Below are 25,826 nucleotides of genomic sequence, written 5' to 3' on the forward strand. Positions count from 1 at the left end.
TTCTGAAGGAGTTGAATTTTGTTACTCACTTATTAGGGAATGATATAGGTCTCCTTAGAGATTTGTTAATGAAATAGTATTTACAGGGAAGCCCTCATCATTTTGTCATAAGAGACGAAATCATGTTAATTAACTATTTTGCCACGTTTTGTTGTTAAATACAAAATTTTACTGTGATTCACATTGCTTTTTCTAAGAACTAGAATAAATCATAATGCTCCAAAGAGTTGTACCACCCTTTCGTGTTCCTGATAACAGTAACAAATGGAATAATCAGATTAGTAACCTACTTCTTATATGGACAGATATATGTAGTAACCCTGTTTCTTATTGTGCCTTGTCTACCCAAAGGATTACAATGTAATTTCAAATAAAATACAGTATTAGAAACTTTGGGACTATGTTTTATTTTTGATTTTGGGTCTTTCAAGACATCTTAAAATATGAGAAGCTCTAACAGTTTTTCCATTGAAATCTTTATAAAGGTTCAAAGACTCTAAATGGAGGATCGGATGCTCAAGACAGTAATCAACCACAACATAATGGAGACAGCAATGAAGAAAGCAAAGACCACCACGAGGCCAGCATTAAGAAAAAGTGAGGACATGTTTTAGTGGGTTGTGATGTATGTTTTAATTTTTAAATCACATTGCTGTTCCAAGGTTATTTGTGTAAGGGATTATATTTCCATCACTCACTTCCTGAATTCAGGATTCAAGACGCAAATTAAAATGGCCAAGCCGTAAAGAAACTTCACTTAAAACTAATATGCCACTGTATTCAAGGGAATAGAGCAAGGCAGGAATCCTGTTTAAAAAAATAACTATTCCTTGGACTTCTTCCACTGATAGCACCTTTAATAATGACCCATGTCCATACTTCTTGAATTTTGACAGGATACAGAAATTAGATCTAGAATCACAGGCTGTGTTGTATTATCATACCCACTCTAAAATAACTAGATATGTAACCGTAGTTATCCAAATCTTGGTTTGTCCACTGTACACTTGAATCAAACTTGGACTTGGAATCAAACATCCTTTCTAATTCTGAAATTCAGGTAACTCTTGTCCGTGTGTATATTACCCTCTCTTAAGATTTATAATATGTTGGTATCACAGATATAACATTTTCACGTTCTTTAAAGAGAATTCATTTTAAAGCTGGCAGTGGTGGGAAAGGGCCTGGGCCATGATGCTTCCCTGAGTTATTTTGCTTGATGTGCATATTACTTTGGGAAGAAGACACAACATGGTAAAATAAAATTTTGAACAAAAGATAACAATTAACAATAAGTCACGGAAAAAATTCTTTTGGTGATTTTAAAAACAAATGCACAGATTTAATATCTTTTTTCCTCCTGAGGAAAAAAAAATCCTAATCCCAGTTGTCACACCTTTCTTTCCCCCTTTTCTTTAGGCCATCCAGTGAAGAGAGAGAGACTGAAATATCTCTGAAGGATTCTACACTAGATAACTAGGTTGACATACCTGGAATATAAAGAACATTTGAGAAGTTTGTAATGGTTTTCATTGGAAATATTTAGACTGCTGAAAGTTTTAAATTTTTATAAGCATAGGTTTTGATGTTTAAAACTTGCTTTGAGGGAGAAATCTCCTTAACCTTTGTTTAAAAGTGACTAAACATTGCTAATTGTACTTGTGCAGTATTAACAGCTACATTATACAGTAAATGTGAGGGAAAGTCCATTTTAGGAAATGTTAAACTGCTTTTCCAGACATTGGTTGTAGTATATTTTCAATTAGTGTGTGTATGTTAATGTGTAATTGATAGTAGAAAAAGGTTACATTTTTAAAACTGCTACTTGTATAAACCTTTCCTCTCTTCCCAAATACTGTGGGTTTTGTGCATAGTTTTTACAAATCTTGGATTTACCAGACTGTCTTTTCATTGTTTGTGGGTTTTGTAGAAGTTAATCATTTTTACAGTAGATAAAATGTTACTTCTATACAAGTATTCACTCCCTCCCTTCTTTTATCAAAAGTTAATTTTAATCTCAGTCTACATTGTGCTACATTATCCTGCTGCTTTGTAACAATGTGTGGTCTGTATGCCTTTTTGTATGACAACTAGATATCCAACTGACGTTGAACTGTTCTACGGGGTACAAAACTCATGTTAACTTTTGAAGGTAATTTAGTTTTGTGGCTGGGAATTCAGTGAAGTCACATGACTTTCCTGCAGCGAGCAGGAGTATATATAGGAATGAATCTGGCTTTAGGGTTCAACCATTTAAGATCCTTTACAGGCACTAGTAGCTGAAACTGAAAACTAAATGATAAAAGTTTATTTTTGAGAAATGTGTCAAGTTTCTGAATTTTTTTAAAAGTCCCACATTAAAGAAGTCACTAAGTATTTTTTTAATTGGAAAAAATGCAATCCATAATGCTTTTGCAGTAAATAAAAGTAAATACTATGTAAGGAAACTAACCTATTTGAAAACATGGCTATACCAGAAGGGAATTTTTATTTCTATGTCATACATGTGACAGGATTGCAAAAAGTGGAAACACAGTAGACAAAAGTAAAGGAGTTGTCTGTATATTCATGGATATGGACTAAATCAGGGTGAACCAAGGTTAACACAAAATTTAAGGGTAACTTAACAGATAGCATTTCTAAGATATTTTGAATACTAGGTCAGTTGGTGATTTGCAGTAGCTTAAAAGACACTTCTCATGTTTAGAAACTGAATATGGGAAAAAGGCTTAATTACCAGTGTTTGCATGTGACATGCATCGTATGCTTTGACCTCTCGGGTAATTGTTTTCATCTATAGATGAAAAGTTTGAAACATTTCAGTAATTGGAGTTTTGCTTTTGAGAGGTCTTACAATGGAACTAGGACCCACTGTTTTGAGGGAACTCTTGCTATTATATCTGTTTGGTCCTTAATACAATTTAAATTTGGACAGATTTATTCTAGTTAAGCCATAAGTGTCAACATGTAAACTTGTTTTGATTAAAGAATTTTTCTATCAAAGTCTACTAGTAAATTACTTCTTTGCCACTTATAAAACTGTGCTAGAATTCTGGATTTGCTTCCAAGAGAGTATACTTGGTCATAGAAACTGTATTATTTGGGGACACAGGGTTACTAAAACATAAGCTCAAAATGATAAAAATAAAGGAAATGTTATCTTTTGGTTTACCCTTTTTTTTCGGTGACCCAACGGATCTATATAGTTCTACCAAGAAACCACAGACTATTCAAATGCTGGAGAGAAATATAGTAGCATTCTGATTGTTTATGTCTACTTTTATGGGCTGACCTTGCTCTAGCCAGTTGATTCATGTAGTGTTAAAACACTGTTGCCTTCTCTTTACCCTCATTTCAAGAAAAAATTTTTTTGTCATAGGTTGATTCACAGATAACTACTATTCTCAGAACTCTTAAGAAAAAGTCATATATAAACCGGTATCAATTTTTGGGAGCACTGGCTCAATTTAAATTTGTATTTGACCAAAACTACATAGCTGAACAAGTCAGTAAGAGATACTTTAAATGAGGTAGCTAGCCCCAACCCAAACGTATTTTTTTTAATATATAAGCAACATCTCTTCTGTGATTTTTTTTTTTTAACCATCAGATAACGTTTAAAAGAGTAAGTTACACATGACTCAGCAGAATCAGTTGTTGCATGTTTTCTCAGCTGTTCTAGAGAAATTTCATATGTATCATCTAAAATGGAGAACCTGAAACAGCTTGATTGGAATGATTTCAAATAGTAGGATGATAGATTTTATCCAGTTTTTGCTGATACATTGATTGTAGTGTACCCCATACACACTTACCTGGTTAAAGACGTCAGGTCAAGATCAGGTCTGCCATCTAATCCTGTACAAGAGCAAAGGCTTTTACAGGGCTCTGTGAGGGCTTCACTAATACAACTTATCCAGAGAAATGATCTATTGGAAATAGCAAACCCATAATTACATATTAAGAAATGGAGAAGCTGCTATATAGTCCAAAATGTGTTTACATATTTATGCTGTGTAATTTTCCAACCTTAGAGATGATAGAGACACTGCAATTTGATTGGGAGAAAGGTCAAATTATCCTTAAAGGATACTGAAGCCTAAAATAGGTATTGCTTTTCTAGGTAATCATTTTGTGCCTGTCCATCCACTAGTATATCAAAATTCCATTCATTTCTAACTACAGAGGATGCTGATTAGTAAGTTCATAACATTTTCATGTTTGCCTTCTTCAGATAAAATGTTGACTGTAGTTTGTCATGTGTTTGAAACTGAATTTTACAGCTACAAAATCCCTGATTCAAAACATCTTAAATATGCCTACTTCAAAGTTAGGGGTTTCTTTTGAGTTGAACGTAGTGGGAGACCTGTATAACTGATATGCAATACATTGGCAAGTTCTGAGAGTAATATGGTAGGCCTTTAGACCGCACCAGGAAATAATAATAGAAGGGTATCTGAGCCTTTGTAACTTCGGTGAAGAAGTTAACCTTAAGAACCAGCAGAATAATAATCTCAAAGAAGAACAAGATAAGACTTTCAATAGCAGTAATGTTTTAACTGACAGCCGCCTTTGCCAGTAAAATAAATTGACTGGTACCACGCATGGATTAATGCTGCTTTGTGACAATCCACTTTCTGGAATTTGCTGTTTTGAGATATGAAATGATGAAAATAAAAGTAAACAAGCCCTTGCATACTAATGGAAGACCTATAAGGAATGCAGTTTAAAAATAAAGGAAGCAAAAATTCATTTTTACCTGTGGAACTTTAAAGAATTAGATAAATCTTTGGTTTTCCAGCAGGATTTTCAATCTGTTCTAATTCAGCATCATTGGAAACATGAAAGTAAACATGCAGGCAATAACAGCCAGCCAGCCATGGAGGGACCTCTTATTTCCTTATGCTGATTTTCTGGTGTATTGACTGAATCAGTGAATATGCTCACCGCTAGAAACAGGTCCTTGTCTTCTACATACCAATCGACTTAATTGACTTATGTGGCATTTAAGTCCATAAAACATTTCACTGTCAACCTTTTAAACACACAGTCTTTTAGGCTTCATCAGTTTTTGATTTATATGGTAAATGTTCTTAGCCATCCAGGGAAAGTGGAATTCAGCCGAATTTAAATATAACCTAGAAGAGAGAACGTGAAATTTAAGTACAACACATTTAAAATGTTTAATTCTGTTTAATATTTTTCCAGCATTCCTAAAAGTATTAAACAGAATTAAATTTTCCACCAAAAAAGATTTCCAGAAAACATTTCAATATAGGTAGCTACAATTTTCTCTCACGGAGCTAGACCTCAGAATTTATCAAAGTTGCCCTTTGGCCCAGAATGAGAATAGGATAACTAGACTATCATAACCAGAAGAATGAAGAGCTGGGATAGAAAAACAATTGTGTTTTTGTATACAGGATGCTGTGTATTATTGCCTAAGAATCGTGATCCACAGCTAGCAATCCATAGGATCTTGATTTCCCATGTCCATTCATTGGTCATATTAGATAAAATCTATTTCTTTAAATCATAAAAATATTAAATTGGCATACATTTTAAACTAATAGCATTTGTGATTCCAAAAACTTCTGGTCAAGAAATGAAGCTTCAGTTTAAGTTACTTCTGTGAAGGTATGAGTGTATACTCAAGATCTTTATACATTCGTTATTCGTGTAGTGAGTCTTTCTGAAGTGTTAAGTGTGCCTAGTTTCTACCAAAACAAAACCTAACATTACAAAAGCGCTCAGTGTAAGATTAAATTACACAATAGCTACTCTTAATATTGTATTTATTAAATAGTCTGCTTTTATTCTTAACTTCTCCCTCATTTTTATTACAGATATTTGAAGGATCTTTACCTTGGAAGCCTCATGGTACAAGGTGTAGCGCTCACATTCTTCAAAGAATTTTCAAAACACTTCCATCACTTGATGTATAATGACAGATGAGCAAAAAGCCCTCTGGACAAAGAGTGAATAGGCATACTACAGACTGGGAGAAAACCAGAATACTTGTATCTGACAAAGGATTTGTACTCAGGATACATACATAAAGCACTCCTACAAATCAATGAGACAACTCAAAAATGGGCAAAAAAGCACTGAATAAAAACTATACTTTGGAATATTAAAATAATATATTTCAAAACATTTAAACACATTTAAGTTGCTTAATAAGAAGACCTGTGATTTGAACTTTCTTTGCTGGGGTGGTAACTTCAGCTGATTGTTTCAGGTGGATCCTGCTCCTCACTGGCATTTCTTGGAAGTAAAGGGTACACATTTTGATATTAACTAAAGGTTCCAGGATCAACATAAGGATAAGCGAGGAATTCCCCCAGTTTGTTGCCTTCTGAATCATAGTGGAGCATTCGGAAGCAAACATCACAAAAGAAACATGGGTCCTCTGGTGCAAAACTGTCATTGTTCGTCACCCATCTGTAGTTAAAAAAGATGTATATTATTATAATCGACTTTTTCATGCTTTAATATGCTGCAGTAGTTATGACCTGTAATAATATGTATACATAACATTCCCACTATTGCCTTATTTTAGCTTATTTATATAGTCCTTTATATAATTTAGTATACACATGTATACATACAGACATATCACTACCAATACTCCACAAGGCAAAAGGACAACTGTTGTCTGAAAGACTTCTCCTTAAAGGTAAGTAGAAAAGAATGTAAATCCATACTTGAAAGCATCACATACTTGCCATGACATACCTATCCTTCAAATAACTGTTAACATAAACACAAATGTTTTCTTCTAATAGGCCATCTTGAAAATGCATAATATTAGATACTACAGACTTGATAAACTTTTTGCTTAATCTTTCTAACTGGTAAATTAGTACTGGTTAACTTGAAAACTCCAGCTTTTTTTTCTTTTTTAACATCTTTATTGGAGTATAATTGCTTTACAATGGTGTGTTAGTTTCTGCTGAATAACAAAGTAAATCCGCTATACATATACATATATCCCCATATCCCCTCCCTCTTGGGTCTCCCTCCCACCTCTCTAGGTGGTCACAAAGCACCCAGCTGATCTCCCTGTGCTATGCAGCTGCTTTCCACTAGCTAGCTATTTTACATTTGGTACAAGTCAATGCCACTCTCTCACTTGGTCCCAGCTTACCCTTCCCCCTCCCCGTGTCCTCAAGTCCATTCTCTACGTCTGCATCTTTATTCCTGTCCTGCCCCTAGGTTTGTCAGAACCATTTTTTTTTTTTAGATTCCATATATATGTTAGCATACAGTATTTGTTTTTCTCTTTCTGACTTAGTTTACTCTGTATGACAGACTCTAGGTCCATCCACCACCTCACTACAAATAAATTTCATTTCTTTTTATGGCTGAGTAATATTCCATTGTATATATGTGCTACATCTTCTTTATCCATTCATTGTCGATGGACACTTAGGTTGCTTCCATGTCCTGGCTATTGTAAATAGTGCTGCAATGAACATTGTGGTACATGTCTCTTTCTGAATTATGGTTTTCTCAGGGTATATGCCCAGTAGGAGGATTGCTGGGTCGTATGGTAGTTCTGTTTTTAGTTTTTTAAGGAACCTCCATACTGTTCTCCATAGTGGCTGTATCAACTTACATTCCCACCAACAGTGCAAGAGGGTTCCCTTTTCTCCACACCCTCTCCAGCATTTATTGTCTGTAGATTTTTTGATGATGGCCATTCTGACCGGTGTGAGGTGATACCTCACTGTAAAAACTCCAGGTTTTTAACCTAGAATTTAGGATTAAAATGTTACAGAGTATATACAAATGGGAATATGGGCAACATTATTCAAATGAGATTTTGGGTTTTGACCTGAAATGTCACATTAAGTGAAAATGATATTTTTCAGTCTATCTGAATTCTGCATCCCATGGATTGTTTTGACATCCCCTGATTTCCATTTTGATCTGATAACTGATTTATCATGTTTTCCTATTGATCATTTAGAAAAGCATATTGTGAATATATGCAAATCAATCAATGTGATACACCATATTAAGAAATTGAAGGATGAAAACCATATGATCATCTCAATAGAAAAAATAGAAAAAATCTGAAAGAGAAATTAAGGAAACACTCCCATTTACCACTGCAACAAAAAGAATAAAATACCTAGGAATAAACCTACCTAAGGAGACAAAAGACCTGTATGCAGAAAACTATAAGACGATGAAAGAAATTAAAGATGATACAAACAGATGGAGAGATATACCATGTTCTTGGATTGGAAGAATCAACATTGTGAAAATGACTATACTACCCAAAGCAATCTACAGATTCAATGCAATCCCTATCAAACTACCAATGGCATTTTTCACAGAACTAGAACAAAAAATTTAACAATCTGTATGAAAACACAAAAGACCCCGAACAGCCCAAGCAATCTTGAGAAAGAAAAACGGAACTGGAGGAATCAGGCTCCCAGACTTCAGACTATACTACAAAGCTACAGTAATCAAGACAGTATGGTACTGGCACAAAAACAGAAATACAGATCAATGGAACATGATAGAAAGCCCAGAGATAAACCCATGCACATATGGTCACCTTATTTTTGATAAAGGAGTCAAGAACATACAATGGAGAAAAGACAGCCTCTTCAATAAGTGGTGCTGGGAAAACTGGACAGCTACATGTAAAAGAATGAAAGTAGAACACTCCCTAACACCATACACAAAAATAAACTCAAAATGGATTAAAGACCTAGGTGTAAAGCCAGACACTATCAAACTCTTAGAGGAAAACATAGGCAGAACACTCTTATGACATAAATCACAGCAAGATTCTTTTTGACCCACCTCCTAGAGAAATGGAAATAAAAACAAAAAGAAACAAATGGGACCTAATGAAACTTAAAAGCTTTTGCACAGCAAAGGAAACCATAAACAAGACGAAAAGACAACCCTCAGAATGGGAGAAAATATTTGCAAATGAAGCAACTGACAAAGGATTAATCTCCAAAATTTACAAGCAGCTCATGCAGCTCAATATCAAAATAACAAACAACCCAATCCAAAAGTGGGCAGAAAACCTAAATAGACATTTCTCCAAAGAAGGTATACAGATAGCCAACAAACACATGAAAGGATGCTCAACATCACTAATCACTAGAGAACTGCAAACCAAAACTACAATGAGGTATCACCTCACACTGGTCAGAATGGCCATCATCAAAAAATCTACAAACAAAAAATGCTGGAGAGGGTGTGGTGGAGTAAAAGGAACCCTCCTGCACTGTTGGTGGGAATGTAAATTGATACAGCCATTATGGAGAACAGTATGGAGGTTCCTTAAAAAACTAAAAACAGAACTACCATACGACCCAGCAATCCCACTACTGGGCATACACCCTGAGAAAACCATAATTCAAGAAGCATCATGTACCACAATGTTCATTGCAGCTCTATTTACAATAGCCAGGACATGGAAGCAACCTAAGTGTCCATCAACAGATGAAAGGATAAAGCAGATGTGGCACATATATACATGGAATATTACTCAGCCATAAAAAGAAACGAAACTGAGAGTCAGCTCTACCCACCACCAGAGCCTCCCATCAAGCCTCTTAGATAGCCTCAACCACCAGAGGGCAGACAACAGAAGCAAGAAAAACTATAATCCTGCAGCCTGTGGACCAAAAACCACAGTTACAGAAAGATAGAGAAGATGAAAAGGCAGAGGGCTATGTACCAGATGAAGGAACAAGAAAAAACCCCAGAAAAACAACTAAATGAAGTGGAGATAGGCAACCTTCCAGAAAAAGAATTCAGAATAATGATAGTGAAGATGATCCAGGACCTTGGAATAAGAATGGAGGCAAAGATTGAGAAGATGCAAGAAATGATTAACAAAGACCTAGAAGAATTAAAGAACAAACAAACAGAGATGACCAATACAATAACTGAAATGAAAACTACACTAGAAGGAATCAATAGCAGAATAACTGAGGCAGAAGAACGGATAAGTGACCTGGAAGACAGAATGATGGAATTCACTGCTGCGGAACAGACTAAAGAAAAAAGAATGAAAAGAAATGAAGACAGCCTAAGAGACCTCTGGGATAACATTAAACGCAACAACATTCGCATTATAGGGGTCCCAGAAGGAGAAGAGAGAGAGAAAGGACCAGAGAAAATATTTGAAGAGATTATAGTCGAAAACTTCCCTAACATGGGAAAGGAAATAGCCACCCAAGTCCAGGAAGCGCAGAGAGTCCCATACAGGATAAACCCAAGGAGAAACACGCCGAGACACATAGTAATCAAAGTGGCAAAAATTAAAGACAAAGAAAAATTATTGAAAGCAGCAAGGGAAAAACGACAAATAACATACAAGGGAACTCCCATAAGGTTAACAGCTGATTTCTCAGCAGAAACTCTGCAAGCCAGAAGGGAGTGGCATGATATACTTAAAGTGATGAAAGGGAAGAACCTACAACCAAGATTACTCTACCCGGCAAGGATCTCATTTAGATTTGATGGAGAAATCAAAAGCTTTACAGACAAGCAAAAGCTAAGAGAATTCAGCACCACCAAACCAGCTCTACAACAAATGCTAAAGGAACTTCTCTAAGTGGGAAACACAAGAGAAGAAAAGGACCTACAAAAACAAACACAAAACAATTAAGAAAATGGTCATAGGAACATACATATCGATAATTACCTTAAACGTGAATGGATTAAATGCCCCAACCAAAAGACATAGACTGGCTGAATGGATACAAAAACAAGACCCATATATATGCTGTCTACAAGAGACCCACTTTAGACCTAGGGACACATACAGACTGAAAGTGATGGGATGGAAAAAGATATTCCATGCAAATGGAAATCAAAAGAAAGCTGGAGTAGCTATACTCATATCAGATAAAATAGACTTTAAATTAAAGAATGTTACAAGAGACAAGGAAGGACACTACATAATGATCCAGGGATCAATCCAAGAAGAAGATATAACAATTATAAATATATATGCACCCAACATAGGAGCACCTCAATACATAAGGCAACTGCTAACAGCTATAAAAGAGGAAATCGACAGTAACACAATAATAGTGGGGGACTTTAACACCTCACTTACACCAATGGACAGATCATCCAAAATGAAAATAAATAAGGAAACAGAAGCTTTAAATGACACAATAGACCAGATAGATTTAATTGATATATATCGGACATTCCATCCAAAAACAGCAGATTACACGTTCTTCTCAAGTGCGCACGGAACATTCTCCAAGATAGATCACATCTTGGGTCACAAATCAAGCCTCAGTAAATTTAAGAAAATTGAAATCATATCAAGCATCTTTTCTGACCACAACGCTATGAGATTAGAAATGAATTACAGGGAAAAAAACGTAAAAAGGACAAACACATGGAGGCTAAACAATACGTTACTAAATAACCAAGAGATCACTGAAGAAATCAAAGAGGAAATCAAAAAATACCTAGAGACAAATGACAATGAAAACACGACGACCCAAAACCTATGGGATGCAGCAAAAGCAGTTCTAAGAGGGAAGCTTATAGCTATACAAGCCTACCTAAAGAAACAAGAAAAAGCTCAAGTAAACAATCTAACCTTACACTTAAAGAAACTAGAGAAAGAAGAACAAACAAAACCCAAAGTTAGCAGAAGGAAAGAAATCATAAAGATCAGAGCAGAAATAAATGAAATAGAAACAAAGAAAACAATAGCAAAGATCAATAAAACTAAAAGTTGGTTCTTTGAGAAGATAAACAAAATTGATAAACCATTAGCCAGACTCATCAAGAAAAAGAGGGAGAGGACTCAAATCAATAAAATCAGAAATGAAAAAGGAGAAGTTACAACAGACACTGCAGAAATACAAAGCATCCTAAGAGACTACTACAAGCAACTTTATGCCAATAAAATGGACAACCTGGAAGAAATGGACAAATTCTTAGAAAGGTATAACCTTCCAAGACTGAACCAGGAAGAAATAGAAAATATGAACAGACCAATCACAAGTAATGAAATTGAAACTGTGATTAAAAATCTTCCAACAAACAAAAGTCCAGGACCAGATGGCTTCACAGGTGAATTCTATCAAACATTTAGAGAAGAGCTAACACCCATCCTTCTCAAACTCTTCCAAAAAATTGCAGAGGAAGGAACACTCCCAAACTCATTCTATGAGGCCACCATCACCCTGATACCAAAACCAGACAAAGACACTACAAAAAAAGAAAATTACAGACCAATATCACTGATGAATATAGATGCAAAAATCCTCAACAAAATACTAGCAAACAGAATCCAACAACACATTAAAAGGATCATACACCACGATCAAGTGGGATTTATCCCAGGGATGCAAGGATTCTTCAATATACGCAAATCAATCAATGTGATACACCATATTAACAAATTGAAGAATAAAAACCATATGATCATCTCAATAGATGCAGAAAAAGCTTTTGACAAAATTCAACACCCATTTCTGATAAAAACTCTCCAGAAAGTGGGCATAGAGGGAACCTACCTCAACATAATAAAGGCCATATATGACAAACCCACAGCAAACATCATTCTCAATGGTGAAAAACTGAAAGCATTTCCTCTAAGATCAGGAACGAGACAAGGATGTCCACTCTCACCACTATTATTCAACATAGTTTTGGAAGTCCTAGCCACGGCAATCAGAGAAGAAAAAGAAATAAAAGGAATACAAATTGGAAAAGAAGAAGTAAAACTGTCACTGTTTGCGGATGACATGATACTATACATAGAGAATCCTAAAACTGCCACCAGAAAACTGCTAGAGCTAATTAATGAATATGGTAAAGTTGCAGGATACAAAATTAATGCACAGAAATCTCTTGCATTCCTATACACTAATGATGAAAAATCTGAAAGAGAAATTATGGAAACACTCCCATTTACCATTGCAACAAAAAGAATAAAATACCTAGGAATAAACCTACCTAGGGAGACAAAAGACCTGTATGCAGAAAACTATAAGACACTGATGAAAGAAATTAAAGATGATACCAACAGATGGAGAGATATACCATGTTCTTGGATTGGAAGAATCAACATTGTGAAAATGAGTATACTACCCAAAGCAATCTACAGATTCAATGCAATCCCTATCAAATTACCAATGGCATTTTTTACGGAGCTAGAACAAATCATCTTAAAATTTGTATGGAGACACAAAAGACCCCGAATAGGCAAAGCAGTCTTGAGGCAAAAAAATGGAGCTGGAGGAATCAGACTCCCTGACTTCAGACTATACTACAAAGCTACAGTAATCAAGACAATATGGTACTGGCACAAAAACAGAAACATAGATCAATGGAACAAGATAGAAAGCCCAGAGATTAACCCACGCACCTATGGTCAACTAATCTATGACAAAGGAGGCAAAGATATACAATGGAGAAAAGACAGTCTCTTCAATAAGTGGTGCTGGGAAAACTGGACAGCTACATGTAAAAGAATGAAATTAGAATACTCCCTAACACCATACACAAAAATAAACTCAAAATGGATTAGAGACCTAAATATAAGACTGGACACTATAAAACTCTTAGAGGAAAACATAGGAAGAACACTCTTTGACATAAATCACAGCAAGATCTTTTTTGATCCACCTCCTAGAGTAATGGAAATAAAAACAAAAATAAACAAGTGGGACCTAATGAAACTTCAAAGCTTTTGCACAGCAAAGGAAACCATAAACAAGACGAAAAGACAACCCTCAGAATGGGAGAAAATATTTGCAAATGAATCAACGGACAAAGGATTAATCTCCAAAATATATAAACAGCTCATTCAGCTCAATATCAAAGAAACAAACACCCCAATCCAAAAATGGGCAGAAGACCTAAATAGACATTTCTCCAAAGAAGACATACAGACGGCCACGAAGCACATGAAAAGATGCTCAACATCACTAATTATTAGAGAAATGCAAATCAAAACTACAATGAGGTATCACCTCACTCCTGTTAGAATGGGCATCATCAGAAAATCTACAAACAACAAATGCTGGAGAGGGTGTGGTGAAAAGGGAACCCTCTTGCACTGTTGGTGGGAATGTAAATTGATACAGCCACTATGGAGAACAATATGGAGGTTCCTTAAAAAACTAAAAATAGAATTACCATATGACCCAGCAATCCCACTACTGGGCATATACCCAGAGAAAACCGTAATTCAAAAAGACACATGCACCCGAATGTTCATTGCAGCACTATTTACAATAGCCAGGTCATGGAAGCAACCTAAATGCCCATCAACAGACAAATGGATAAAGAAGATGTGGTACATATATACAATGGAATATTACTCAGCCATAAAAAGGAACGAAATTGAGTCATTTGTTGAGACGTGGATGGATCTAGAGACTGTCATACAGAGTGAAGTAAGTCAGAAAGAGAAAAACAAATATCGTATATTAATGCATGTATGCGGAACCTAGAAAAATGGTACAGATGAGCCAGTTTGCAGGGCAGAAGTTGAGACACAGATGTAGAGAATGGACATATGGACACCAAGGGGGGAAAACTGCGGTGGGGTGGGGATGGTGGTATGCTGAATTGGGCGATTGGGATTGACATGTATACACTGATGTGTATAAAACTGATGCCTAATAAGAACCTGCAGTATAAAAAAACAAACAAAACAACTAATACTAAACTTTCATTGGGTTATTTGTATGGAAACATGTTAATATAAATGTTTCAGACATTACATGAAATTTCTAAAAATCTTATATTTGTATTTGTATGGAAATATGTATGGAAATATGTTAATATAAATGTTTCAGACATTACATGAAATTTCTAAAAATCATATTTGTATTTGTATGGAAATATGTATGGAAATATGTTAATATAAATGTTTCAGACATTACATGAAATTTCTAAAAATCTTATATTTGTACTTGTATGGAAATATGTATGGAAATATGTTAATATAAATGTTTCAGACATTACATGAAATTTCTAAAAATCTTATATGTTCTGGTATAATGTTATAAGTAATAATCCTATTTATTACTTTAAAATGTATATCTCAGAAATAACTAATTTTCTTGTCAACTGCATTATTATGAACTGTCATCAAATCTTTAACCGTGGTCATTTTTAAGTCTTTTGTCAATTACAGACAGTTCTGGGTGTACTCTGATGATTTTGCAAATATGTTCCTATAAAAGGGTTTCATCTTCAAGAAATACATGGAAAAGACTCTGACAAGTACAGGTTTCTGGTAACGGACTGTACTGCTGAACTGAATGAATAAGCATTTTCAGAACTCTAATGAAAAACTGATGAACTCATAAAAGTGCTAACAAAAGATCAAGATGAAAAAAAAAAAATTAATTACATGGGACTGAGTGAACTGATGAGGATGAGTATAATTTTTGTGACTTTCTGTCTGAATTTAAAAAAAAAAAAAAAATTCCACAAGGACTCAGAGGCAAAGAATATACAAATCAATTTTCACTGCAAAGTAAAGGAGCTGTTACAGTGGAGGATTACTGGACTGAATGTCAATACTATGACATAGTATGAGTGTGTTTCATGTTTGGTAATTGCAATCATTGTTGCTTTTGTTGTGGTCATCCATGTACAATGCTTGGTGTCAGTCGATTTATCTCTTGTAAAAATAAAATACAGTGTGTGTGTGTGTGAAAAAAAAAAAAAAAAAAAAAAAGGTATGAGGAAAAAAAAAAAAAAAAAAAAAAAAAAGAAACGAAACTGAGTTATTTGTAGTGAGGTGGATGGACCCAGAGTCTGTCATACAGAGTGAACTAAGTCAGAAAGAGAAAAATAAATACCGTACGGCTAACACATATATATGGAATCTTAAAAACAAAACAAAACAAAAAGGTTCTGAAGAACCTAGGGGCAGGATAGAAATAAAGACACAGATGTAGAGAATGGACTTAAGGACACGGGGAGGGGGAAGGGTAAGCTGGGATGAAGTAAGAGAGTGGCATGGACATATATACACTACCAAATGTAAAATAGACAGCTAGTGGGAAGCAGCTGCATAGCCCAGGGAGATCAGCTCAGTGCTTTGTTACCACCTAGAGGGGTGGGATAGGGAGGGTGGGAGCGAGACACAAGAGGGAGGAGATATGGGGATATATGTGTATGTATAGCTGACTCACTTTGTTATACAGCAGAAACTAACATACCATTGTAAAGCAATTATACTCCAATAAAGATGTTTAAAAAAAAAAAAAAAGGGCTTCCCTGGTGGCGCAGTGGTTGGGAGTCTCCCTGCCGGTGCAGGGGACAGGGGTTCGGGCCCTGGTCTGGGGGGATCCTGCGTGCCGCGGAGCGGCTAGGCCCGTGAGCCACAATTGCTGAGCCTGCGTATCTGGAGCCTGTGCTCTGCAACAAGAGAGGCCGCGATGGTGAGAGGCCCGCGCACCGTGATGAGGAGTGGCCCCCACCTGCCACAACTGGAGAAAGCCCTCGCACAGAAACGAAGACCCAACACACCCATGGATGGATCAATAAATAAATAAAAATTAAACTTTAAAAAAAAAAAAAAAGTAGAGCCAAGCCAGGGAGAGTTACTTTAAAAAAACAAAAACCAAAAAAAAAAGACTGTGGTGGGGAACCCAAAACAAACTGATGACACTAAATTCTTCCGTTTTCGTCTAAATGGCTTTTTGACTCTGAGCCACAGTTAAAACAAAATCTAAACATGCAAAACCACAAAATTTTATGAAACCATATTTTGACCTCATTAAAAATGAGATGCAGTGTTATTTTTATCATCGAGAAGCTGTGGATGAAGCCAATTTTGTAAACTGCTAACAAGAGGCAGAAAGAATATGGCTCCCTGATGACATACATCATCCGGCATAAATTATCAACCAAACTAAAGTTTGACCTAATCCCTGGACTTCCATTATACATAATTCCTTATTGTCTAAAACATGGCTCTAACCTACTAAACTGATTTGTACTACTGTTTGTACTGCTTTCGTACTAGATAAAACCCTTTATATTATTCATATTCCAGAGTGTAAATCCTCAATTCAAAACAGAAAAAAACTGAAATACCAAAAATCTAAAGTACTTGACTGTTAAAAACCAATACCTTTCAAGGAAAAAAACAGAATCACTTACCTAGCTGTGTACATTTTACAAACAAAACATTTTCTGGTCCAGAGCCAATGCTTCTTGATAAGAAGGGGATAGAGCGTCCTATCCAGGCAGTCATCATGATGCACAAGCCTTTTGTACATGAAAAAATAAATGATGATATTGTAGTGCAAATTTTTGTGATCCGTAATGAAATATATCCTTACCTCAAAATTAAGAACACGGTAGGTATATTTTTCAATTTATTGTGTTCCACAAAACACTTTCTCCAAAAGAGCATTTGGGATTAAACAATGTTTTCTTTCCTGGGAAACTTCCCAAATCCCTTAATGGCCATGTGCACTATGACTCTTAAGAGGGAAATACTGTAGGCAGCATTTCTTGAATGTACTCCTTCAGAGAATCCCTGCTTTGCTCAACACGTAGTACACAGTCTGAGCAAGTGTACTCAGTGCTATTTTACCTAGATTAAGTGGTTTTGTGTTACAAACATGGGTCTTCTTTTATTAAAAGAGCTCTCATTAAAATCCAAATCTGGCTTCCGTTATAATGTGAATTGGTAGGACTTTAGTTTTAGGTGTCAGAATTCAGAAATTTTAAGTGGGAGTCAGTTCTCACTATGCCACTAATCAGCTTAGTGGGTTTGGATAAATCCATTAACCATGCTGGACCCCAGATTCTTCATCTGAAAAATGAATGGAATGCACAACAGTATTTTAAAGGCCCCTGATAATTATAAAATTTGATTTTTCTTTTTTTTTAGTAAGAAAGGGTAGCAATATATTAACTTCACCATCAGAAAATGATTAATAAACTTTTAATAGTTTACCAACTATTAAACTATGGAATGGCACTGCATGATTAAATCCTCCTGTAAGATAAAAATTACTTGTAGTCAATTACATTAAAAAACTCCTTAGGAAAGTCCTACAGTGCAAATGCTTATTAACAAGTGTAAATTGTCTTTCCAAGTTGCCTTGAATTTAAGGAATGACACTGTACAGCAATATGCCTACACTGTAAGAAATGTAAGGAGACTCAGATCACCAGAAAAAAGTCGACTGTCTTCCATCTTATGCTTATACTGAGGCACACTCCCCCTCATTTGAGTGAAGAGCAAGCAGAACATTTTATAAAAACTTAACACTTTATCAAAGAAGTAAACCTAAATAATTTTAAGTCATATAAATCTATGAGGTTTATGAGCTCTCCTGGCTCTTGCTTCATCAATTCTTCCCTAGAGGCAACTGTTTTCCATTCTTTTAACTGCCTCTTTTTAATTTAGCTCCTCAACATCCCTCTGCAGAACTACTAAACTTTGGTTAAACAGATATTTAATGTTTAAATTATGACAAATGAATTAAACATCTCCCTAAACCACAGAATTGACTATAGGTTCATTTTACTGTGTAACACTTTTGTTTTCTAGCTACTAATTCTCTCATGTTTGCATTTGCTTAGGTTTCAGTGTACCTGTCACTAATTCAGTTCCCTATTTGCTGACAGAATGGTAAACATGCTTTCCAAATGGGCTACACACCAACAGGAGGTCTAGCAGTCTCAGGACATGCTTCCTTCGTCCCCTGTCCTGCTCCAATCTCTGGACTAAGCTGTTCTCTAGGTCTGTTCTACAGCCATCATTCTGGGACTTCCCTTTCCCATCATTCTGAGAGTTCCTTTTATGTCTTATCTATTCTGCTTTGCATTCCATGTGTTCCTTTTTCAAGGTTTACTCTTTGTGTAAAGTACTTCTGGTAGCTTCCTGAGAATGAGGGCATGGGAGGTAAATTTTTAGAGACCAGTCACTAAAACCCCAAAAAAGTGGAAGCAGGGACTTTCTAAAACCATCAGAATGAGTATATCATTGCTCCATAAAAAAATCTGAATCGTCTCTCAGAAAAAATCAAGCCAAGGATAGAGCAGGGCTTATTCCTATATAGTGGTCTTTCATAAATTGAGATTTCCTAAATAAGGAAATGAATAGCCTTATTCATTAGAGGTACCAGCTATACAAAATTTATAACTAACCCCTAAATCTCATTTTAGACTATTTCATTCCTGACCACTCTAAATCTTTATCAAAGCATTAAGCCTTCATATTTGTCAAATATTAGAATTACTCTTCTCTTCCCCCAGTTCCCTTTTACCTCCTTCAAATTTTGGCAAAAAGAGAAGAAACCTAGAAATATAGCTGCAGATTTGCAAAGCAAAGGGCCTATCTGATATACAAAGTGGATGACTATTACCTGAATAATAGCTGCCCATAAGATAATTACTTTTATTTACAGATTTTTAACCCCTTAATAAACAGTAAAGTATTTCTTTTTTTATAATAAAAATCCAGCCTGTATTGTTTGTCTTTATACCAGCACTGTCATAAAATATAATTTTTAATATTTTTTAATGGAGGAAGGGGCCCATGGAGACTCACAGAAGTCAAACACTGTCCTCAGGCAAAGGAGAAGCTTCAGTTATTTTTCTTGGTTTTTGGCATATTCTACCATTTCAAATGGCTCACACTGGTTAATCACTAAAGTAATTATTACAGATTTTCCAAAAGACAAACAATAGAAGATGCAAATGGATGCAGAGTTGGTCACTGCATAGCAAGCAGTTATTTTTGCTGCTCCTGAACGAAACTGCAGTGATGATTACTTTTATTCCTCTTATTTCAAACAGACAAAACTACCTGTGCTTTTATACTGTGAAATAAAGAAAAGGAAAACAGGACAAATAACAAAATGTTCTGAGTTCTACCACTTACCTTATGTCAGTAATGACAACAACGTGTTCACAGTCTCCCTGGTGACAGTATAAGTATGGAAAACCCAGTTTAATACGCAAGTCATTGAAGGTGAAATCTTCCATCTTAGCAGTCTGAAACTTTCCATAGCCTCTATCATGGGACTCTGACCACTCAATGATGGTTCTGAGGAGGAAGACGGCAAGGCTGTATCACTGCTCCAAGCGGTTTGCAATTGCATATTTCACAAAAGCCAGCTCACCGAATTAACTGGACAGCTACCAACTTGAAATGAAAACCAGAGTGGCTGACACATGTTGCAAGTAGGAAGGAACTCTGAATTTTTCTGTATCCATTAGAGCAGCAGTTCTCAAAGTAAGGTCCTGAGACTCCCACAGAGGTTTGTGAGGTCAAAATTATCTTTACGGTAATCTTAAAACTCTCTTCAATTCTTATTCTCTCATCAACACCAGTTTTCTGGAGGCTATGTGATGTGTGTTATCACTTCAGACTGAATGGAAAATGTGTAACAACGTCACTCTTCTCACTATTTTATTTTGTTCTGGAAGTTATTTTTCACAAAATTGTTATTAATGGTAACTGTAACTTGACTATTTAAATTAGTTAATATTTTAAAATATTTCTTAGTTTCAATTTCTAATACAGTGAATATTTACAGCTATAACCCACATAAACAAAAGCTCTTTGGAGTCAATTATTTACAGTATAAAGGAGTGCGGAGGCCAAGTCTGAGAACTGCTGCATTAGAATATAGATACAAATGGCTATAATGAAAGAGTTTACATAAACACTCAGAAAAAATATACATATATACTCTATTTGCCAGGATACCAATAATAAAAGTATGGTAATACTTTTATGTAGATAACATGATGTCAGACATAGATTTTTCATGTTATATACATAAGCAACCTTACATACACATATCCACTCCAAACAGTATACATTGGACAAGCAGAAAAAAATAGTGAAAGATTAATTTACTATCACCTAAACATGAAGAACAGAGATTAATAAAGTGTTTAAGTGGGATTTAATCTTTTTTTTCAGATGTATCTAAGGCTCAACACAAGATTTACTATAATTTCTGAAACAGCAGATAATACATTTAAAAAATAATTCTAGATAGCTGGCAAAGATCTTGAAATGGTCTATGTATGTCTTTGGTAAGAAAATTTTCTTCTTGGGGTAAAAATTTGATTAACTTACTATAACCTAGGCCAACCAGATAACTTTGAAAATATTTTAAAAATTGAGAGATACTTTTTAACCCCAAAACAAACAAAAAACAATCTAACAAAATAATTCCTTGGCAAAGATTCTTAAGAGACCAATAACAGAATTTGTGGTGATAACCCTATTTTGACAACGAGAAACAGGAAAGACTTTAGGATTTTTGGAAAGTTATATACCTGCTCAAATCTCTGCATTCAGGGTATCTTTTATCATTGTAAAATGTTCCTTCAAAATAAAAGAAGGCTGATTTATATAGGTCCTGAAAGAAAACAGATGGTATTGAGATAAAGTACAGTATTAACAATTATAAAATTGCTCTAAGTATTAATTCCACATTTGTGTGTCATAAAATCACGTTAATATGTTTTACAATAACCTCATGCAACTTCACAGAATCTGTTCAGTTCATTAATTTATTATTTAACAGGAACCTCCTATGTGGGAAGTATTATGTTAGTTACCAGGGATAAAGATATAAAGACATAATCCTTGCTGCTATTTTCAATTGTATCCTTTTGTAATCACTAGGTTTGATTTAAATTTGTATATTGTCCTGAGATTCATGAAAGGAACCCAATTAGAAATGAAATAAACTTTAATATTATTTTATTATATGCATACACGGCAGTGACAGTTATTTTGGATACCAGAACTAAAAACTAAACAAAGTCACATCTTTGATGTTTCCCCAGTGTTAATGACAATGATCATGGAGCTATGTTGTTCTGTCCTTTTTTGTATTTTCAATGGGCTTTTATAAAAATTCCCCCTTTCTATTTTCAATAACTCTTAGGCAGGCAGAATGTGAATATCTATTCTTATTCAAGCAATCTTGCCCAAAGTACCATAGAACCCTCAGGTTTCAACTTTCAGACTACCAGACTTTCCATCAGAGGGGTGGTCTCTTAATCCTGACCTTATAACAGAATCATAAAAATACCAAAGACCAAGTCTCACCTCAGATCCATTAAGTGAGAATCTCTGATGATGTGGCTCAGGCATCAATATCTTCCCAACCCCCTGAGGAGATTCAGATGTGCAACCAGCGCTGAGAACCACTCTGTTGGACTCGTCCTTGACCATTTGCTTAGAATTAGACCCCTGGGTGAGGGTCAGAAGACCTATGTCTTTTTCCTACACTTACTCCTCAGACCTCAGTTTCCTCACCTGTACAATATCTGCCATGCTATCTTATAGGATTGTGGTGAGAATCAAAAGTAGTTTATGAACTATAAAAGATATATAAGTTTCAGGCATTAAAATAATATCACCCTAAGATAGCCTAATTTCTCTCCTTCTTCGAAGCTTCGATTTTTCTTTCTTATTTTTCTTCATTCCCCCATTTACAGATCACCTGGCACTGGCGTCAGACACCCTTCTAAGACTGGTTATGCTATTTCTTCTCAGACTACTCAACTGAATCTCCTGACCCTCTGTTTCCCCGTGTAAAATCTGAGTAAAGCCAATACGTTCTCCCCATGTGGTTGCAGAGATGAAAGGATATAACGTACTATAATGCCATGCCTGGCTGCTGTAACACAAAATACACCACTTACTATACTTCTAAACCTTCAAAGAGGTAAGCTAGGGTCCAAAATAAAGATTCTGAAAGAATCACTACTGCCTTATTTTGGAAACAAAACAAAGAAAGTTTAGTGTATATAAAAATTATGTTCATATAGAACTTCATCTTAAGTGATTCAGGCAGTTTAAAACCTTTGGTGTAATTATTAATTAGAAGGGGGACTCTAAAAGAACAAAAATCTTTTCATTATATCATTATATAAACGGCTAGAAAAGAAGATGTGAGTAATCTCACTATCAGTTAATTTTCATTTTCAATGGTAACCAGAGATCCTCAACTAACTACTTTCCCTATTTGTCAGCTGGTTTAGCTGACTAAGTTGCAAGGGAGGGAAATAACCAACTGACGTGGAAAAACTATAAGAAGTATAAGAAGTTACTTCTGTTATTAATCTAATGTAACCTAAAGGTCCACCTATTACTATTTCAAATTTATAAACAAAGTAACTATGGATAACTAGTATGATCATTTGAACAAAGTCATTATCTATATGTCATTTTAAGCATCTAATAATCATGTACTCTCTTGCTATCATTTCAAGTCAGCTGCGTTAGAAGCTCAGCAACATTCCTAAGATTTGCTGTGAGGAAAATAGTAATGGGGGAAAAGAAGTGTCAGAGAAGGCTGGGTAAGAAAATTTTTACAACTTGAATTTATGTTACCATTTTTCCTATATCCAGGCTTTACTTATAATAAGTAACAATAATATGTGTGTCAAGTATTTTCTCAGAGTTCCTCTAAGTAAGACCCTTAAGAGACTACTGACAAAAAGAGATTGACTAATCTGAGCTATGTTAAAAAGATTGATAAATCAGACATTAAAACCTGAAGAACCATTAAAAACAAACAAAAACAAACAAACCTGAGCAGAAAATACTGACACTGATTTTATACATATATTTTAAAAATGTACTTCATTCTTGAACTACTGTAGTCTAAAACAAACATTAGCAAAACATTACATTTTAGACATGGCTTTTAAGAGAGATTTAAATACACTGGCCCAATTCTCCTAGTCCTCTCACACACCAAGTTCATCAAAGAAAGTATTTTGTTCAAATCTTGTTGGCTGGAAATAAGATTCTCATTTCCTCAGCTGCAAGAGCTGCAAGTCACTAATCTGTTCCATGATTACCAGTGAAATACATGCCAAATATCTCCCTGTCAAAAAAACCATTATAACTTAAGGACCTATTTTCAGTTTGTTAGGTGTAACAATGGCATGGGGCAAACAGATGAAATAATTCTGGCAAAATGCTGAGAACTGTAATGGGTACATAAGGGCTCCTTATACTATTCTCTTTTTCATGTGTATGTTTACAATTTTCCAAGGCAAAACTTTTTAAAAAAAAAAAACAAAACACTGTAAAATACAAATGCCAATCATTGAAATAAAAATCTTTCCACAGGCCAAACAACTATGAGTTCACCTTTCTAAAACATAGCTTAGAACAAGGAGGCAAATGAAACAGGTCCCTGAACAGGCAAAGATTCCACAAAGCCCATGTACTAGAATCTTGCCGTTAATCACAGCACAGCTCAAGTTTTCACTCAGTGCTTGTTCACCAAATAAATAAAAGGGTAGGGAAAGATGTCTAAAGCCAGGCATAGTACCAACATGGCAAAGAAAGAACGTGGGGCTTTGAAGGCAAGCTGGCAATGGTCTGAATCCAGACTCTACCACTGCTTACTGAACACGGGTAACTCATGATGATGCTTTGACCCATCTTTTTCTTACCTGTAAAATGGTGATAATTCTTTCCAAAGATACTGTACTATCAACTAGTGTACTATACAACTGGCACACGATAAGTGCTAAATAATCAGAGGATATTATTTTAATACATGGAAGAGGCAGAAACAATGAAACAGCAGATGTACAAATAGGACTATGGGTCATTTAGTCCCCTGCTTAGAAAGCTGCTGAAGGCATGAGCACTGATGTACAAACACAATAAACTAAACAAGTGTGGTTAAAAACACTCTCCAGGATTCCTGGAGCTAAGACTGATTCCCAGATCTGACTCACCGCTGTGAGCAGTCATGACATGGTCAGAATAAGGAGGGTGAATTCAGATTTTTCTTCTTAAATTGATCTTATAAACTTATAGCTACACCTTGTTATTCTTTTTTCCCCCACAGGGTGGAGAAACTGCAGAAGACTGCTTCTCTTTTAGAAGAAAAGATAAATCTTCTATTTCCTGGTGTGCATACAAGCCTTGAGATTCCACTTGTTTCTCTTTAATGTTTACCTTCAAAAGCACCAAGCTGGCAAACCTGAAGAACCCAAATATCTTAAAACCACTTTCAATATAACTCAAAAACTATGCTGGTCTCCATGCCAGTCACCCAAAAGACTGGAATACAGCCAGCCTTGTGGGACAGACAAACATATCAAATAGTATCAGCATATTATTATAAAGCACTAAAATGGACAAACGAAATGGGGCCAGAGTGGCAAACAGAGGACAGTCAAGAAGAATCTCATATAATAAGTGAGGGAAAGGGCTTCCCACCCATGTTCAAACACTCAGAGGCATAAAAAAGTATGGTACGCTTGTGCCAGATAAATTCACTGTGGCTGAAAGATAAGGTGTAAAAGCAGGGGGTGAACAATATAGAAAGTTAACTTGAGAATCACCATTACACAAGGCCTTATATGTCAGCCTAAGGAACTCTGACCACACCCAACAGAGAACCACTGAGACTTTTAGATTGGAGAATGACAGGATCAATTTTTTTTAAAAATGTTTTCAAAAAGAACGGATTTATTCTTTTAGAGCAGTTTTACGTTTATCATAAAATAGGGAGGTGCAGAGGCCTCCCACACACCCCTCCCCCACCACACGCACAGCCTCCCCATTATCAACACCACTCACCACAGTGGTGCATTTGCTACCAAGGGGAAACCTACACTGACACATCATAATCACCCAAAGTCCACAGCTTACTTTACAGTTCACTCCTGGTGTTCGATCTGTCTTTGAAAGACATCTTGAGTGGCAGGTATGGGACAGTCTAAAGATGGGGAAACCAGTTAAGAAGTCTCTATAATAGTTCCAGGAGAAGATGCTGAGGGCCCAAACTAAAGCATACGGCAGTGGAAAAAAAGAGTCT

At 35.5% G+C, this 25,826-nt stretch overlaps 2 protein-coding genes across 6 annotated transcripts in view; one reads left to right on the forward strand and one right to left on the reverse strand.

Annotated features, from left to right (window-relative positions):
- The window catches only part of PSIP1 (PC4 and SRSF1 interacting protein 1), a 73,617-nt gene extending 70,614 nt beyond the window's left edge, over nt 1–3,003 (forward strand). For 4 of the 5 annotated variants that reach the window (XM_059924686.1, XM_059924689.1, XM_059924687.1 and 1 more), the window contains 2 exons: nt 486–597; nt 1,420–3,003. In XM_059924686.1, coding sequence (XP_059780669.1) covers nt 486–597; nt 1,420–1,480 — 173 coding nt within the window. In that variant the 3' untranslated portion in view covers nt 1,481–3,003. Of the gene's footprint in view, nt 1–485; nt 626–1,419 lie in introns of all 5 variants that reach the window. The other variant, XM_059924690.1, reaches the window with a different exon arrangement.
- Nucleotides 3,004–5,778: 2,775 nt separating this feature from the next.
- The window catches only part of SNAPC3 (small nuclear RNA activating complex polypeptide 3), a 42,524-nt gene continuing 22,476 nt past the window's right edge, over nt 5,779–25,826 (reverse strand). Inside the window, exons 6-9 of the mRNA XM_059924694.1 lie at nt 21,301–21,383; nt 19,889–20,053; nt 17,149–17,256; nt 5,779–6,444 (exon numbers count right to left, since the gene is read on the reverse strand). Of these exons, the coding sequence (XP_059780677.1) occupies nt 6,297–6,444; nt 17,149–17,256; nt 19,889–20,053; nt 21,301–21,383 (504 nt within the window). The 3' untranslated portion in view covers nt 5,779–6,296. The remainder of the gene's footprint in view (nt 6,445–17,148; nt 17,257–19,888; nt 20,054–21,300; nt 21,384–25,826) is intronic.

Source organism: Balaenoptera ricei, chromosome 6 (assembly GCF_028023285.1).
Source record: "Balaenoptera ricei isolate mBalRic1 chromosome 6, mBalRic1.hap2, whole genome shotgun sequence".
NCBI lineage: Eukaryota > Metazoa > Chordata > Mammalia > Artiodactyla > Balaenopteridae > Balaenoptera > Balaenoptera ricei.